The following is a 15,094-nucleotide window of genomic DNA, read 5'->3' as shown; positions in this document are numbered from 1 at the left end:
GGCTCACCGCAACCTCCGCCTCCCGGGTTCAGGCAATTCTCCTGCCCCAGCCTCCTGAGTCACTGGGATTACAGGCACGCGCCACCATGCCCAGCTAATTTTTTGTATTTTTAGTAGAGGGGGGGGTTTCACCGTGTTGACCAGGATGGTCTCGATCTCTTGACCTCGTGATCCACCCGCCTCGGCCTCCCACAGTGCTGGGATTACAGGCTTGAGCCACCGCGCCCGGCCTGTGTGTATATATATATATACACACACAATGTAAAAAATTTGAAAATAAGACAAAAGTAGAAGGAATAACATTCAAATTGTATTCCACCACTCAGAGATAATCACGTTAATTTTTAGACCCATATACACAGGCCCTTATATGTACATACAGGTGCCCTTTTAAGAAAGCAATACTGTGACTATACTGAAAATATGACTCTTTCATAACATGTTTTCTCTTAATATAGTTAACATTTTCTCAAGACATAGTTTAACAAATAATTCTCAAGAGCTGTGTACAAATCCATCATGTTGACAGTGCTTCCTTAAAATCCTATCCTGCCTTTGCTTCCAGTTCAACACTCTTATTTTTTTGTTTGTTTCTGTTTTGAGACGGGTCTCACTCTGCTGCCCAGGTTGAAGTGTAGTGGTGCAATCATAGTTGACTGCAACCTTGAACTCCTGGGCTCAAGTGATCTTCCAGTCTTAGCCTCCTTAGTAGCTGGGACCACAGGCACATGCCACCATGCCCAGCAAATTCTTTGAAAATTATTTTTTGTAGAGATAGGTCTCCTTATGTTGTCCAGGCTGGCCTCCAACACCTAGGCTCAAGTGATTCTCCTGCCCCTGAATCCCAAAGTGCCAGAATTAACACATGTGAGCCACTATGCCTTGCCAAGACTGTTGCTTTATCCCGAATTACTTGTTTTCATTTGATCCTCAGCCCATGTCATATATATTAGCTTTCCGTGAGTTCTGTCTTCAACCTTGCTTACCTTACTAGCTTTACCTCCCTGTACACTTTCAAATTTCCCATACCAAATCTTCCCTGAGCTCCAAATCCTCATATACTTGGCATCTGCAGGTGGATGTTGCCTTCTAGTCAACATGCACAAAACCGAGGTTCCTGTCTTTCTCTGTCAACTAACTATGCTCCTCTTCCATTTCCTAGCTTTCAACTTCTTTCTCTGCCTCATTTACCCCTATAGCCATTGGTCACTGATCACTGTAAATTCTACTTCGTAAGTTAAATGCACCAAATCCATCACCTTCCCATACCCATTGCCAGTGCTTTATCTCAGGTGTTCATTGTTTCTTGCTCAAATTAATACAAAAAAAAATCTCTACCTGATTTTTCCACTTCAGCTCACCTGCCCCCAATTCATCCTGCCACTGTGGCCATAATCCTGTCTTATGAATATGATCATGCAACCCCCTTCCTCTGATGCCTCCCATTGCACTCAGGAGAAAACACAAATTCCATGCAGCTCAAACAGGCCGCTTTAGACTCTGGCCCCTGCCTCCCTCTGCAACATGCCCTCACTCTCACACTGTACACACACCAGGAACCCTGAACCATTAACATTTCCCCAAAGCTCCATGCCATCTGCGCCGCTATCTCCTCCCACGGAGTGTCCATATGTCCAGCATCTCCCTCCCAGCGCTTTTTCCTACTCACTTTTTAAGATTGAGTATCTACTCCAAGACACCTTCCATGATCACCACACCCCAACCTGGTTTCCACTAGGTCCCTTCCTAGGTGTTCTTTGGACTCTCTGAGCTTCCCTCTGCATTATCAAACTGTACTGTAGTGATCTGGTCTCACCGCATTAAGCCCTGCATCAGGACCATCTTAAGACACCTATGAATTCACAATGGCACCAACTATATTACCTGGCAAAAGTCAAATTCTAATAAATCCTTTAGGAAAGAAAAAGCGGATATTTTACCCTTTGTTATTTTGTATTGCTTTCACCTGGTATCATTAGTATCAAAGTTGTATGTTTGCCTTTTAATTTTGTATTTATAATTCCTTTTTGTAGTGGTATGTATTAAATAAACGATCCTGAGAGCCTGAGTAAATAAATTACAACTTTACAGAATTATAGCATTTCCAATTGAGAGGTGCTAAAATTATAGCAAAAAATATATAAGCAGTCAAAATTCTAAGAATGACCTCTGAGAGAAATAATTTCTAAAGGAAATACTCCAAATTGGGCTGGGTGACTTGGCAAATATATAATCACATTCTCACAGTCACCTGATAATCACAGTCACTTTCTTATCAGTGATTTCACGATGACAGTCGTGAAACTTGAATATTTTGTTTATTGGAGGCAGGTTTTATTAATGTGAAAGAGATTAACACTAACTGAAGAACTTAATGCTGCTTTACAGAGTCTATTTAATTTAGATCTATAGTTGATATGACAGTTACTGAGCAAGATGGCTTGGCGAGTCTGCTTAGAAGTGTAGAGCACCAAATTTTGCCTAACCAAATTTGAAGGCCTGGAAAAATAATACACCTAAGAGAGAATGGAGAAGGAGTCTTCAGCATGATAAAGATAATTAGTAGAAAAATGCAGGAGAATAAAACCCTTTTTATCCCCTTTACTGGATACCAATATTTTCAGAAAGCACTTCTTCACAATGAATAAAAACAGAATTGGTAACATGTGACTCTGAGCAAAGCTATTTTATATGTATATATACCCACACATATACACATATACATACATACGTACACAGAGACATTTATATGAATAAACTAGGAAAAATAACACTTTGTATTGATGTGAAAATCTAATATTATTCCTTACCTGAACCTGAGAAATTGTCTAAAGACCCGTCTGCTGTCGTTGAAGCCGTTTCACTGCTGCTCATTGGCTCTGTTTTAACTACAAAAATAAACAACATACGTCGATATTGAATAATTTTTTGTAAAGACGTGGAAGAGAAGATATGACATTCAGAGTAATGACAAGAAAATCATTTCAAAAAAACAAGTTTTGCCTAAATGAACATAAATCATAACATAAATAGCCTCCTTTTAAAAAACACTCATATATTAAGTTCTTTCCCCTTAGGAAGCAATCTATTGTCAAAAGTTACTCTTCAAAAGCAGCACTTTAAAAGTAGTTAATTTCATCACTGCCTTACATATTTACTGAATTACTAATGATTAAATCACCTCTCAAAATCTACATGATGTGATATGAAATTATTTCCTGGGGTTGTGGAAAAATCTGTTACTTGGTCAAACAGAGTCAAAGGGATAGAACAGAAAGATGTGAGGAAGTGGGAAGGAAGTGGGCATCAACACCAGCAGCTCTTCCTGATGCTCACGGGAAGCATCCCCCCTACCACATACACACTTACTTTCTGGTTTCTCCAGCATGGCTAAAAAACAGAGGGCTTGATTTAATGCACCATCATCACCACCCAACCATATCTGACTGCCAATTCATCAATATTTTACATATGCTTCATACCAAAAACATACTAAATCTAAATGAGCAGAAACAAAATTTTCTATTTCAAAATAATATGGATAGCAGACAGTTCATGAAATACATACATGATCTTTGGTCAAGTCCCTTTGTGCTGTGGGATAACTTTTGGATTTATGTTATAGATTCTCTAAAGCAATCTACTCCCCTGATAGGGTGACAGTATTATTGTGCCCCTACCAAACAGATATAGTTTTATATATATACATATATATATATATATATATATATATATACACACACACACACACACACACACACAACAATGCTACCTTGTCATTAAAATAAATATATATAAATAAATATAAATATATATAATATACATTTATATATTTATATATAACAATATATATTTATATGTTATATATTTATATATAATATATAATTTAATAATTAATAATATATTTATATTATATAATATGTATTTATATATTATATATTATAAATAAATATAATACATATTTATATATAATATATAATATAAATATATAAATAATATAAATAAATAAATATATTTATTTATTTATTTTAATGATGAGATAGTATTGTTGTTTCCCTTAGAAACTACTGGTGAGTGCCATCATCAGAATTCGCCTACCCTGCTTTGTGGAAGGTCTTTATTCCCTAGTAACAGATTTTCAGAAAGAGTGCAGTAAGATTTTAAGGGATACCTAAACATCAGTGACATGCTTCCTAAAACAAAGGCTCCCACAAGAGAATATTTGGGGAGGACTCTCTTATAAAGTAAATACATTGGGAAGTGGGAAAAGATGATGGAGAAAATGCAGCTTTTCCTTCTCTCAACATCACCAGTCTGTTATAAACACCAGGAAAAGGACAAATTCTCACAACTTCTGGATCTTCAAATACTCTACCAATGCATAATGAGTAGTTTTAAAGTAAGCATTATAAACACACACATCAGATGGTCACTTTTTAAAAAAAATAATTATTCAGATGACTTCTAAACAAGCTTCGGAAGAAAACAACAACCGTGAGGCTAATGGAAATCACTGTTTGATTGTTTTAATGTAGACCAAACAATGGTGTAACTGAAGTTGTAACTGAAGTTTTCACTTTTCTGTCAGTTGTTTTGGGTTTAGAAGTCTTTGTTGATGCTAAAAAAAATTCTGACATAAGCCTGTATTTCCCTTCTCTCTCCATGCCACCAGACAACCTAATGATTTTGCTTTTCATCACCATTACATCGTTTCAGAAAAGGCTGATACTGCACAGCTTCCAAGTTTCCTACTTAGCTGTCCACATCATGCCTTACCTCCTTAAAAAATGCACACACAAAAAAATCTCATATAATGCCCCATACACATAAAGCAATCGTTCTATTTCACTCTCTGCCAGACAGATCACCACTGAGATTCTGAACTCAGAATCAAATACATGCTAAGCAAAAGATTAGAATTAGGTGCCATGGAAACAGGTCTTGTAAAGTGTCTACTATGGGTCAGTTATTTACAGACAGCATAATTCATCCTTTTAAACAACTCTACAAATAGGTCTCAGAATAGACAAACTCTCTTGTCAGTATTATCTTCTTGTTTCCCAAGCACACATTAAAACCAGAGAAGTCACCCAAAGACCCACAGTAAGGGGTAGAAATAAGATTTCATTTGGGAAGTTTTGACTCCAAGGCCCCTGACTAAAGCTTGAAGAAATGGTATTAAGTGAGATTTTTCAATAGTATAAGCTACACCACAACAAGGCTGCTGGGGCACAGTGCCACACACTGGGGAGAGAGTGGAAAGCAAAGTCCCTGCCCTCCTACAGTCTTAGGGCTCCCAGCTTAGTGAACTTGCTGGAAGTTCTCACATAGAAGTTTCATGCCCAACTGTCAGGAAACAATGTGAAGAAAAAATGGTTCCACTGTGTGAGATGTCAATCAAGATTACTTCCAAGTCTTTGTCAAATCTAAGGTCTATGAGTCAACAGATTCTGTAGATGGAATTACTTTGTGAAAGCTTAACTATACCAAAACCACTCCTATTCCTGTACCCCTAAAAGTGACACCAGCTAGTCTCCATATGATTAGCTTAATCGAATGCAGCCCTCACTCCCAAGAGGCACATTCAATTATACTTGAAATCCATTAAAACTAGGCAAAAAGATTAGAAAGGAAAGGAAGAGGATACTTTTAGGCCCCAATAACACTGCTTTTCACCATTGTTCAAACATACCCATCTATACACTAAGGAATAAAGACTCCCTTTTCCCAATGAACCCAGTTTTTTAAAAGGCTCACTGTTGAGGAGAAGAGGATGTACATAAAATAACTACCAGGACATTCATGATTTTATCAAGTACTGTAATTGAATACTTTGATCACTAGGGACCCCATGCTAAAGTCTGGTGATTTATTGTAATGTAAAATAGTTTCTGAACGAAAGCCAAAGAAACAGAGACTACTTCTGGCTTGGTTATAGCCAGACATACACCCACCAGAGAGGTAAAAAGACAAGAATAATCTCTGGCCACCAAAATTGTATCCATCTCATTCCCACTAGCAGCACCACATTTATAAATATGCTGTAGATGACGTAATAGAGCATCTCTCCAAGGCTTTGAATTTAAAAACATACACTGAGTTTTCTTGGTCTTAGAGGTTTTAAGGTACTGTAACATCTGAGAACAACTATCCCATCTAAGCCACCCATCTACAAAGGAAAAACTATGAATGATCTCTTCACCTCTAAATAACAAGAATTAGTTTATCTCCACCATACTACTCATTGTATGACTCCAGTCTATTAGAAAACAGCAAATTTTGTTCTCTTTTGTCACCACATGAGCCTCTTTTTCTACTACTCTAAGTTCCCAATCTTCCATGTGATCCTTAAAAATCTATTCCTCCTTTAAAAATATGCAAAAAATGCCCTTTATCCCTTATATCTCCCTGTTCTACCAACTCCTTCACTTGGCCATTCACTGTAGGCCTGAGCAATGCTGGGAAACTTGCTACTCTCTAGACATGACACAGTCTTCCTTCCATCAATGCCTTTGAGCTTTAGTCTTCAAGTCAGAGAATCTAGTTACCTGCTATAAGGCTTTCTAAAGTTATTTAATCTCCTTGATCCTAATTATCTCCATGTAAAAATTTTTAAAAATTATATCTACATTACAAGAATAAAATAAGAACTTATTAAAATGTATATAAAGTACCTGGTTTAAAGTAGGAGCTAAAACTATATTCATCACCATTAAAAGCAGCAGTAGCAATATTCTATCTCTGATGGGCTGAATGCCTTCCTCCTTTCTCCTAGGGAAAAATACCAGCAGCGATATTTAATAAACAATTATAAGCACCAGCTTTGGAATTATCAGTTGAATTTCAGTTTAGCTTTGCATTTAGCTGTATGAATCTGGAGGTTAGTTAACTTCTGTATGCCTCAGCTTCCTCATCTGTAAGTGTGGGTGAATACTAAGGTGAGAATAAAAAAGGATAAATGCTTCGAAATCATTCCGCACTGTGTTAAGTCCAGGGCCCATGCTTTTATAGTCACTCTATCACCATAGTGTCTCTTTACGACAAATCAAAGCTTTTCTTAAGATACAGATAACTGGGTTCCAAATGTACCATGAACTTCACAGTAAAGTTAAGCTGCCCTTTTAAAAGAAAGTTAGAAGAATCCAAAGTGAAGGGAGGTGTCTAAGATCAGCCATGAGGCTACCCTTCAAGGGAGCCAAAATCAAGCAAGGTAACTTGGAAATAACTCAAGAAGGCAGGACCTTCACATATAGAAAGAAATACAATTTGATTAGAAAATAACCAAATTGTGGTTATAAGAAAAAAACTTATTTATTGGTCATTACAAGGCAGTGTATACTTTCTGAAGAAAGAGGCTAAAAGAAGACTGGCGTATATGGCAATTGTGATCAAGAATTCCAGGAGAAAATGTAGCCATCTTTTTCTGGCATTCTTTAGGGGAGGCTGGCCCATAATAATGAGAAACCCATCTTTCCTCATCATAAATTTTAGTGTGGATTCATCTATCAGACCATTGGAGCTTGGTGACATAAGCTATCAATATCATGCCACTAACCCATCACATCATGATTACATGCTCATCAAGCAACTTCTGGTTATACTTTGAAGGTTGCAGTCATGCAGACTTCTGCAGATGCAGAAGATGACAGACTGTTCAGAAGAAACAAATATTCAGTCCATTAAATTTGTTATATTTTTTCACCATAAATTAAGTGGGCTGTTTTAAAGCAAGTTTACCCACAAAGGACAGTTCTGCCTGCTGTACTAAGAGCCAGCCTGTGTATCATAAAGAATTCACACTGCAACATGAAGGGAAGTCAGCAGCCTGGGCAAGCTGCAGTCCCTCCCAAGCAGCATCTAAGCTCGTCTTACCACTTTTCTCAAACTGTTAGAATAAGCACAGCTTGTCTTTGCTTGGCACAAACTCAGTCTTCCTTTTAGTTTTGTTTCATACTATATTTACGCACAGACTTCAAAAACTCAGTTCATCATCCTTCTCCCATTCTTTATGATTCCGTCATCTCTTCCACTTCGACAAGGCTTACATTCATTCAATTTTAGTTATTAAAATGTTCAACTGCACCCATGCCTGGAATTTCATTACCTCCTCGAAATATCACCTTTCACCTCATTCATACACTTACTTGCTATGACTCCTCATCAGGACACCCCATCTTTCCAAATCCTTATCTATTCTCCCACTCTTGCTTCACAGCCTCCCTTTCCTAGCCTGGATCCCAGAGCCAGTCATGTCTAGCACCATCCTAAGATGCTGTGTGCTCTCATTTCTCCTAGCATCTTTTTTCTTTTTTGCCAAATTTTAATCTCAGGATGGGCAATCTCTCATTGTTCACTGTCCTGCTGCTGTTCCAGATGGATGAATATAGCAGAACAGATCACAGCATGCTGGCCAAGTCCACTTAGTTGTGTTCTGTCTTTATTCTTTTGAGCCACCCTGTTGCTTGCCAGTCCCCATTTTCCATCTCTTGACAACTGTCTGAAACAGCTTCCACTGAGTTTTTTCCACGTTCCTTAAGCTCCTGAGACATACCTCATCCCCCACCATGTTTGGCACTTCCGCACCAACTATTTTCTAAAGAATGTTGATGTTGCATTAAATCCTTCATCTTCCTGCAACATTTCCCAGTTTTTCATGGATTAATTTCAATGGAAGTTTCCTATCCTTGAGCAGGGTCAATAAGACTTTCCCAATTGCCCAATAGAAACTCTTCCTTATTCTAATTTTCCTCAATTCTGTAGAATGAGCCTTATTCCTTGACACTTTTTAAAAAATCATTATTCAATGACACACAGCAATAGTTCTCTTTTTCTCCATGTATTCATTTTTCTCCAGGTTTTGTTCCTTCGTCTACTCTGTGGTTCTATAATTTCACCTCCTTCTTACTTGTCTGAATTTTCTCTCACAATCATTTCTGTCCTGGCCACAGTCTATAATTTTCACCACTCTTACATTTTATAAACCTCTTCTTCCTAATTTCACAGTCACTATCCTATATTACCTTCTGCCTCTTCTCTTGTGAAAGTTAGCAAATTGGACTTTCAGCCTCTATTCTCTCTGCTTCGGAAACAGATATTCATCTTTTTATAATTTAGATGAGCATGAGTCACCCCTGGCTCTGGGGTCTTCAGCAGGCTCTCCACTTTCTTCTGAATTAAGCTACCAATCCCTAATCATGTATTTAAAGACCCCCCATACTCTGACACAGAGCTTTTCTTTTTTCTTTCTTTTTTTTTTTTTGGCTTTATTTTCTATTTCGTTTCTTTCATAAACTTTATATTTGCATAACAGAGAGTAATCTGCAAGAATATAAGAGTACTGAAAAAATACATTATCTATCTAATAGTCCCAACTTTCTTATGTGACACAATTATCCCCATTTATAAAGAATCATCTTTCCATACATTGGGCATTACTTAAACCAACGGGCCTCCTAAGATGTTTAATGTTTCCTCGAATCTACAGTTTTGTAGTACTCTTCCCTCTGACATTGAATATTCTACAAATTTTACACATGACTAAATCCCACAGTTTCTTCAAGGTTCAACTAAAATCCCACCTGTTTCCTTAAGTCTTCTCTGATCTAGTAAGTATTAGGGGTGGTTTCTTATTCCTTGAACTATGTCTGTATTTGTACCTCCTTTAGAATATATATCTACCTCATTTTACAGAAAGTCTTATCCATTTCAATATATGATAAACTGCTTCATGACCTAAAAAGATTCTCTAAGACCAAAAAAACTCAGCTACATTTTTTTTTTTTTAATTTACATGATTGCATCTCTACAGAACTTAGTCCAATGTTTGGCTTGCAGTTGGAACTCAGTATTTATTGAGGGAATGGATAAAGATAAACTGACTTAAAAAACAGGTTACAACTAACTTCATACTACTAGGCACATTGCACGAGACAATGAAAAACACTGTTTATGCTAAAATCAAGATGTCATTTTATTCATTCTAAATCATCAGTCTACTGATATGCAGTTTCTTGCAAAGTGTCTCATTTATAGGACATGTGTCAGTTATGTTATTTTGAAAAAGGTACTATTTGAAGAAGACATGTTAACATAAACTATCAATTACTGAAATTTTTGTATTTTTAGAGAGAATCCCACCTGAATCAGTAAAAAGAAAGGTAAATCAATTTCCATAAATTTATAATAATTCATGGGACACTACCGCACAGGAGCAAATGTTGGGTATTGCTGCAAATAAGCCTTAAAAGAATCCTTTATAAAGCAACACAATTATGCTGCAGAGGATCAGCAAAGCACAACCATGTAATGTTATGTTATGGGTAGGATTCAATGACAGTATCACTCACAGATTTAATGAGTCTCTTTCTCGAACCATAAGGCATAAGTAGAGATGTGTTTTTAGAAACTATGTCAAATGATTTAAAACGGGGCATCGAGAAAGATGTGAAGAGAATAAAATTGTTGCATAAAATATGAATGTGGAAAACAGCAATGCTGCTAATTTATATATTTGACATCTCAGTCTAAATGCATGATTGAATTAATTAAATAAGCATCCATTTGATTATTTCTGCTTCATCTAAAAGTGCATATATCCATGAACTAAATGTTTTTTCTTTAGTTAATTCCGATTTAGAAACCAAAACATTCCTTTATGTTTGGATTGGCTATATAGTGGGCATATGATCATTATCTCTCCAAAGAGTAAAGTTAAGGTCGTCTTCTTTATCTTAAAGGAGGGCAGAAAGAAACAGTTCTTCAAAATATCACACCTGGTATAATCTTAAGAAAACCAAATAAACACATGCAGACTAAACTTGAATTTAAGGGTATACATGGCCAAGAAGAAATATTAATCCATTTCAAAACCTGCTATTCATGGAAAGTACAGCATATATTAATGTCAGCATGTGCAATGACTTACAGGGACGTCTAGACTAACTGACTTTTTTTTGTAAAAGAAATAATATATGGTAAATTGCAACTGCTCCTTTGAAATGTCTTTTACAACTCCATGTTCCTTTATGTTTTACAACTCATTCTTGCCACACAGCTCAGTTTTCCAACACATACAATCTGGGCTGATTACATGAGTGTCCACACTAATGTTCATCTCTCCCCCAGTCCAATCCATCCTTGCAACTGCTGTCAGATTAATACCAGAAACACTTCCACTGTATCAGTCCCTTGCTCAAAATATTCAGTGGCTTCTCTACTGGCCTCAGGATGAAGTCCAAATTCCTTAGCTTACCATTCAGGGTCCTCCACAGTTTGGCTACAACTGATCCTTCCAACCTTATCTATCATCAATTCCTTCTTCAGCTAAACTGGTCTTCCCACAGTCTCCCAAACTACCCTATCTTTGTTCCTATTGTTTCCTCATTTAGAATGCATTCCATTTCTTCTCCACCTATTCAAATTCTACCCATTTCCCAATACTCAGCTCAGATTCCACCTCCTCCTTGAAGCCTGGCCAGACCTTAGCAAGCTGAAGAGCTCTTTCTTCTGTACTCTGAGAGCACTTTTGTTCAGATCCGTGGCTTCTAACCTTCCTGAGAATGAAGCCCTCTTTCTAACACCAAAATATTTCAGAACCCAAATGAGAGTTTATTTTTAATCTGTTGATTAAGTGTATGACAAAAACCTACTGTGAATCTGTAGACAAAAAATGTGCATTTTAATAAACATAACAGAATGTCAATATGTTAATGAGTTAAATATATATTTGGCCTGTTAATTTCCTCACCCTACAGACAAAGCTTTTGAATTTGCAGACCTTTGGTACTAGCTCTCCAACTGCTGGGGAAGTGTAAGTCACAGACTGGAAATTCTAGTCCTCATAGTTTATTTCATATATTACCTTTTAGTTTTTGCAAATGTTTAAAAAAGTCTCATCTTCCTCAACCAGCCTGTGAGTTCCTTAAGACAGGTGTCATAGTCAACATAAAATACAGAGATAAATCTCTAACTTTTTTGTTTGTTTGGAAATCTCAGAATTGCAATTCAGAACACACACATGGACCAGGATGGTCTTCAGTATGTCCTATGAACAAAGAGAAGGTTGGAGGTTCTATTAGAAAGAGAAATGGTACATTTTATTTTGAAAAGCTCCTTGGCATTAGAGGAGCTTTGGGGGGCGACCAAGATCTGACTGGTAACTGGTGGCCGTATGTAAAATTAGTCTTGGAGTCATGGCAGGTTGTTTCAGGAGTTACTAGGTAAAGTGGTTTGAAGGTGACAGCGGGCCATTTCAGCAGCTGGGCTTGAAGAAAAGTCAGCTCTCGGAGCTGGTGCTATGTTCCCCAAGTATTTTCTCCCACTACTCCTTCAACTGATTTAGTTGATACTGTGGGTTGAATATTCGTTCCCTCCAAAACTCATTTTGAAACTTAATCCCCCGTGTGTCAGTACTGAAAGGTGGGAACTTTGAAAGCTAATTGGATCACAAGCACTCCACCCTCAGGAATGCATTACTCTATTCATGGACTAACAGATTCATGGATTAATGGTTTATCAGGGGAGGGGAGCTGGTGGCTTTATAAGAAGAGGAAGGGAGACCTGAGGTAGCATGTTAGCATGCTCCATGCTCTCCCCATGTTACACTCTGTGTCACCTTGGAATTCTGCAGAGAGTCCCCTCTAGCAAGAAGGCACTCACCAGATGCCATCCCTTGACCTTCAACTCATCCTTCAAAACTGTAAGAAGTAAATTCCTTTTCTTTATAAACTACCTTGTTTCAAGCATTCTGTTATAAGCAACAGAAAACAAACTAGTCCAGTTGGATACAACAAAAATGACCCAATTGGTATAATCAACTTTAACACAAGGGCAGTACCATACACTTCTTTGTATTTCTTCTAGAATCTGGCAGAGTTATTTGTATACAGTAAAAACTAAATAAATATTTGCTTCCTTTTCCCCCCAACTTTATGTTATAAAATTTATCACAAAGACGGGAAAGCTGGAAGAACTATACAGTGAACACCTATCGCCTAGACTCTACAATCAGCATGTTACTATATTTACTTTTCTGAATCTATCCTTCAAAAAACCATCTTATTTTTATGTACTTCAAAGTAAGTTGCAGATACAATACACTTCCTATAAACACTTCAGCATTCATATCATTAACTAGAGTTCATATTTGCTTTTGGCTCTTTTTAAAGTAAAATTTATATACAACCTAAATGCATAAATCTTAAATGTGCCATTTAATGGCTTTTAACAGATACATATTATATTTAGAAACCAAAGCTAAATCAAAACATGTTTAGCTTATTGTAATAATGGAAGCAGGCACAGCAGTATGAAAAGATTGTGCCAATAAAAAAAATCCAGACAGCAATACAACATTCCCAATTTATGACACAGGCAATATTAAAGTAGACTTTTAGAATGGAGGAGTAATAATTTTAAATGTAGTTGATATTTATTAAGCACCTACTATATGCCATGCATTTTGCTAAGCACTTTACAAGCAATAGCTTGTTTACACCTCATGGCAACTTTATGAGATATTTATTATTATTGTGTCATTTCATAGATGAGGAAACTGCAGCTTAAAGATGTTAAATAGTCCATGGTAACACAGTTAGTTTCATGTTTCTTTACTTGCCATATTTTTATAAATCAGCCAAAAAGCCCAATGTTTTCTGAATAGGGTTTTACCATCCTTAATCATTCCTCTGATATAGATCTCGACAATCAGTAAATGGCATAGCAATAAGAAGATCCGAGAATACCAGGGCACTAAATAAAAGTGTATCAGTGTATGTTGCAAATTAGCAGGTGGTAAAATAAACTAGTACATGAAGATTGGAAGCAGATGAGCTGGCTCAGACTCACAACCTCAATCATATCAATGTGGGAAAATGGCTTACTTGCCTAAAAGGTAATCAATCTTCCAAATTTACACCTCAGATTATGTCTTTTTCCCATCCTTCACCATCTCACAGGGGCACCCAGGCATAAACCCTACCCACATTGAGTATTAGCTGAACAAGTAATTACTAAGAACCTCAACTATTCCAAATACCTGCAAATGCCATGCTTGATATGAGGGATCCCAAAGAAGGAGAATATATCGTTTCCTCACATGGAGACAATACAGAAACCAGTCCCAGAAGATATGTTTCTTTTTAAAAATATAACATTATTTAATAATGGCTGCTATTTTTTGAGCATGTAGTAGATGCCAATAACTGCACTTAGTATTTTGAATAGACTAACTGTCATATCACCCTATGATTAGGGGCAATGCCATTCTACAGCAAAGAATGCTGAGGCTCAGAAGTAATAGAAAATAGTAGCCAACAGACATTAAGCATTCTCTAGGAGTCAGACACTGTTCTAAGTGCTTTACCAACTCATCTAACTGTTGTAGCAACAGTACAGGTAAGTAGTATTATCATCTTCATTTTAGAGACCAGTTTACAGGAAGTAGAGTCTCAGAGCAGGTAAGTAATTATTCATCATCACACTTGTTATCTAGTAAGTGGCAGAGCTTCAAACAGGCAGGAAGCTTCAGGACTCTTTCTCAACTCCCCACTTTGCTCTCAAAATGCATATGTTAATTGCCATGAATAAACAGCAGAAATGTGATTTTTTTTATGTTTTAGTTCAGGTGAGTCTGATTACAGACTGCTCTCACGAGCATACAATGCTGCCTTCCTATATTTCTAGTATTACTCATTTTCCACATTACTCTTTTTAAGGCAAATATCAGATTTGTTAAGAAAAAGATAATATGTAAATAAGCACATGATTTCAGATAAAATGCCTTCATTATTTCTCACCTGGAGTCCTTTCCTACTGCCCACTACCCCTTGAATACAGTTTCAAAATACCACCTAAGTGCATTTCTAAAACACAAACCCAATCATATCACTTTCCAACTTACAAGTCTTCAGCTCCCACAGCTCCTATACAGTTGAATCCAAACTCTTGAACTTCTAGAGCCCTTCATCATAATCTTTGGCTGTCTAAGCCCCATCTCTGTGCATGCTCCTCATCTGACACACACATACACACACACACACACACACACACACACACACACACACACATATATTCTCTCTCTCTCTCTCTCTCTCTC

At 36.9% G+C, this 15,094-nt stretch overlaps 1 protein-coding gene across 7 annotated transcripts in view; it reads right to left on the bottom strand.

Moving 5' to 3' along the window:
• The window catches only part of EYA1 (EYA transcriptional coactivator and phosphatase 1), a 155,462-nt gene that overhangs the window by 124,405 nt on the left and 15,963 nt on the right, over positions 1–15,094 (bottom strand). For all 7 annotated transcript variants that reach the window (XM_017544544.2, XM_017544553.2, XM_017544579.2 and 4 more), the window contains one exon: positions 2,811–2,888. In XM_017544544.2, coding sequence (XP_017400033.1) covers positions 2,811–2,888 — 78 coding nt within the window. The remainder of the gene's footprint in view (positions 1–2,810; positions 2,889–15,094) is intronic.

Source organism: Cebus imitator, unplaced genomic scaffold, assembly GCF_001604975.1.
Source record: "Cebus imitator isolate Cc_AM_T3 unplaced genomic scaffold, Cebus_imitator-1.0 Scaffold9, whole genome shotgun sequence".
NCBI lineage: Eukaryota > Metazoa > Chordata > Mammalia > Primates > Cebidae > Cebus > Cebus imitator.
This window is presented reverse-complemented; position numbering and strand designations above follow the sequence as displayed.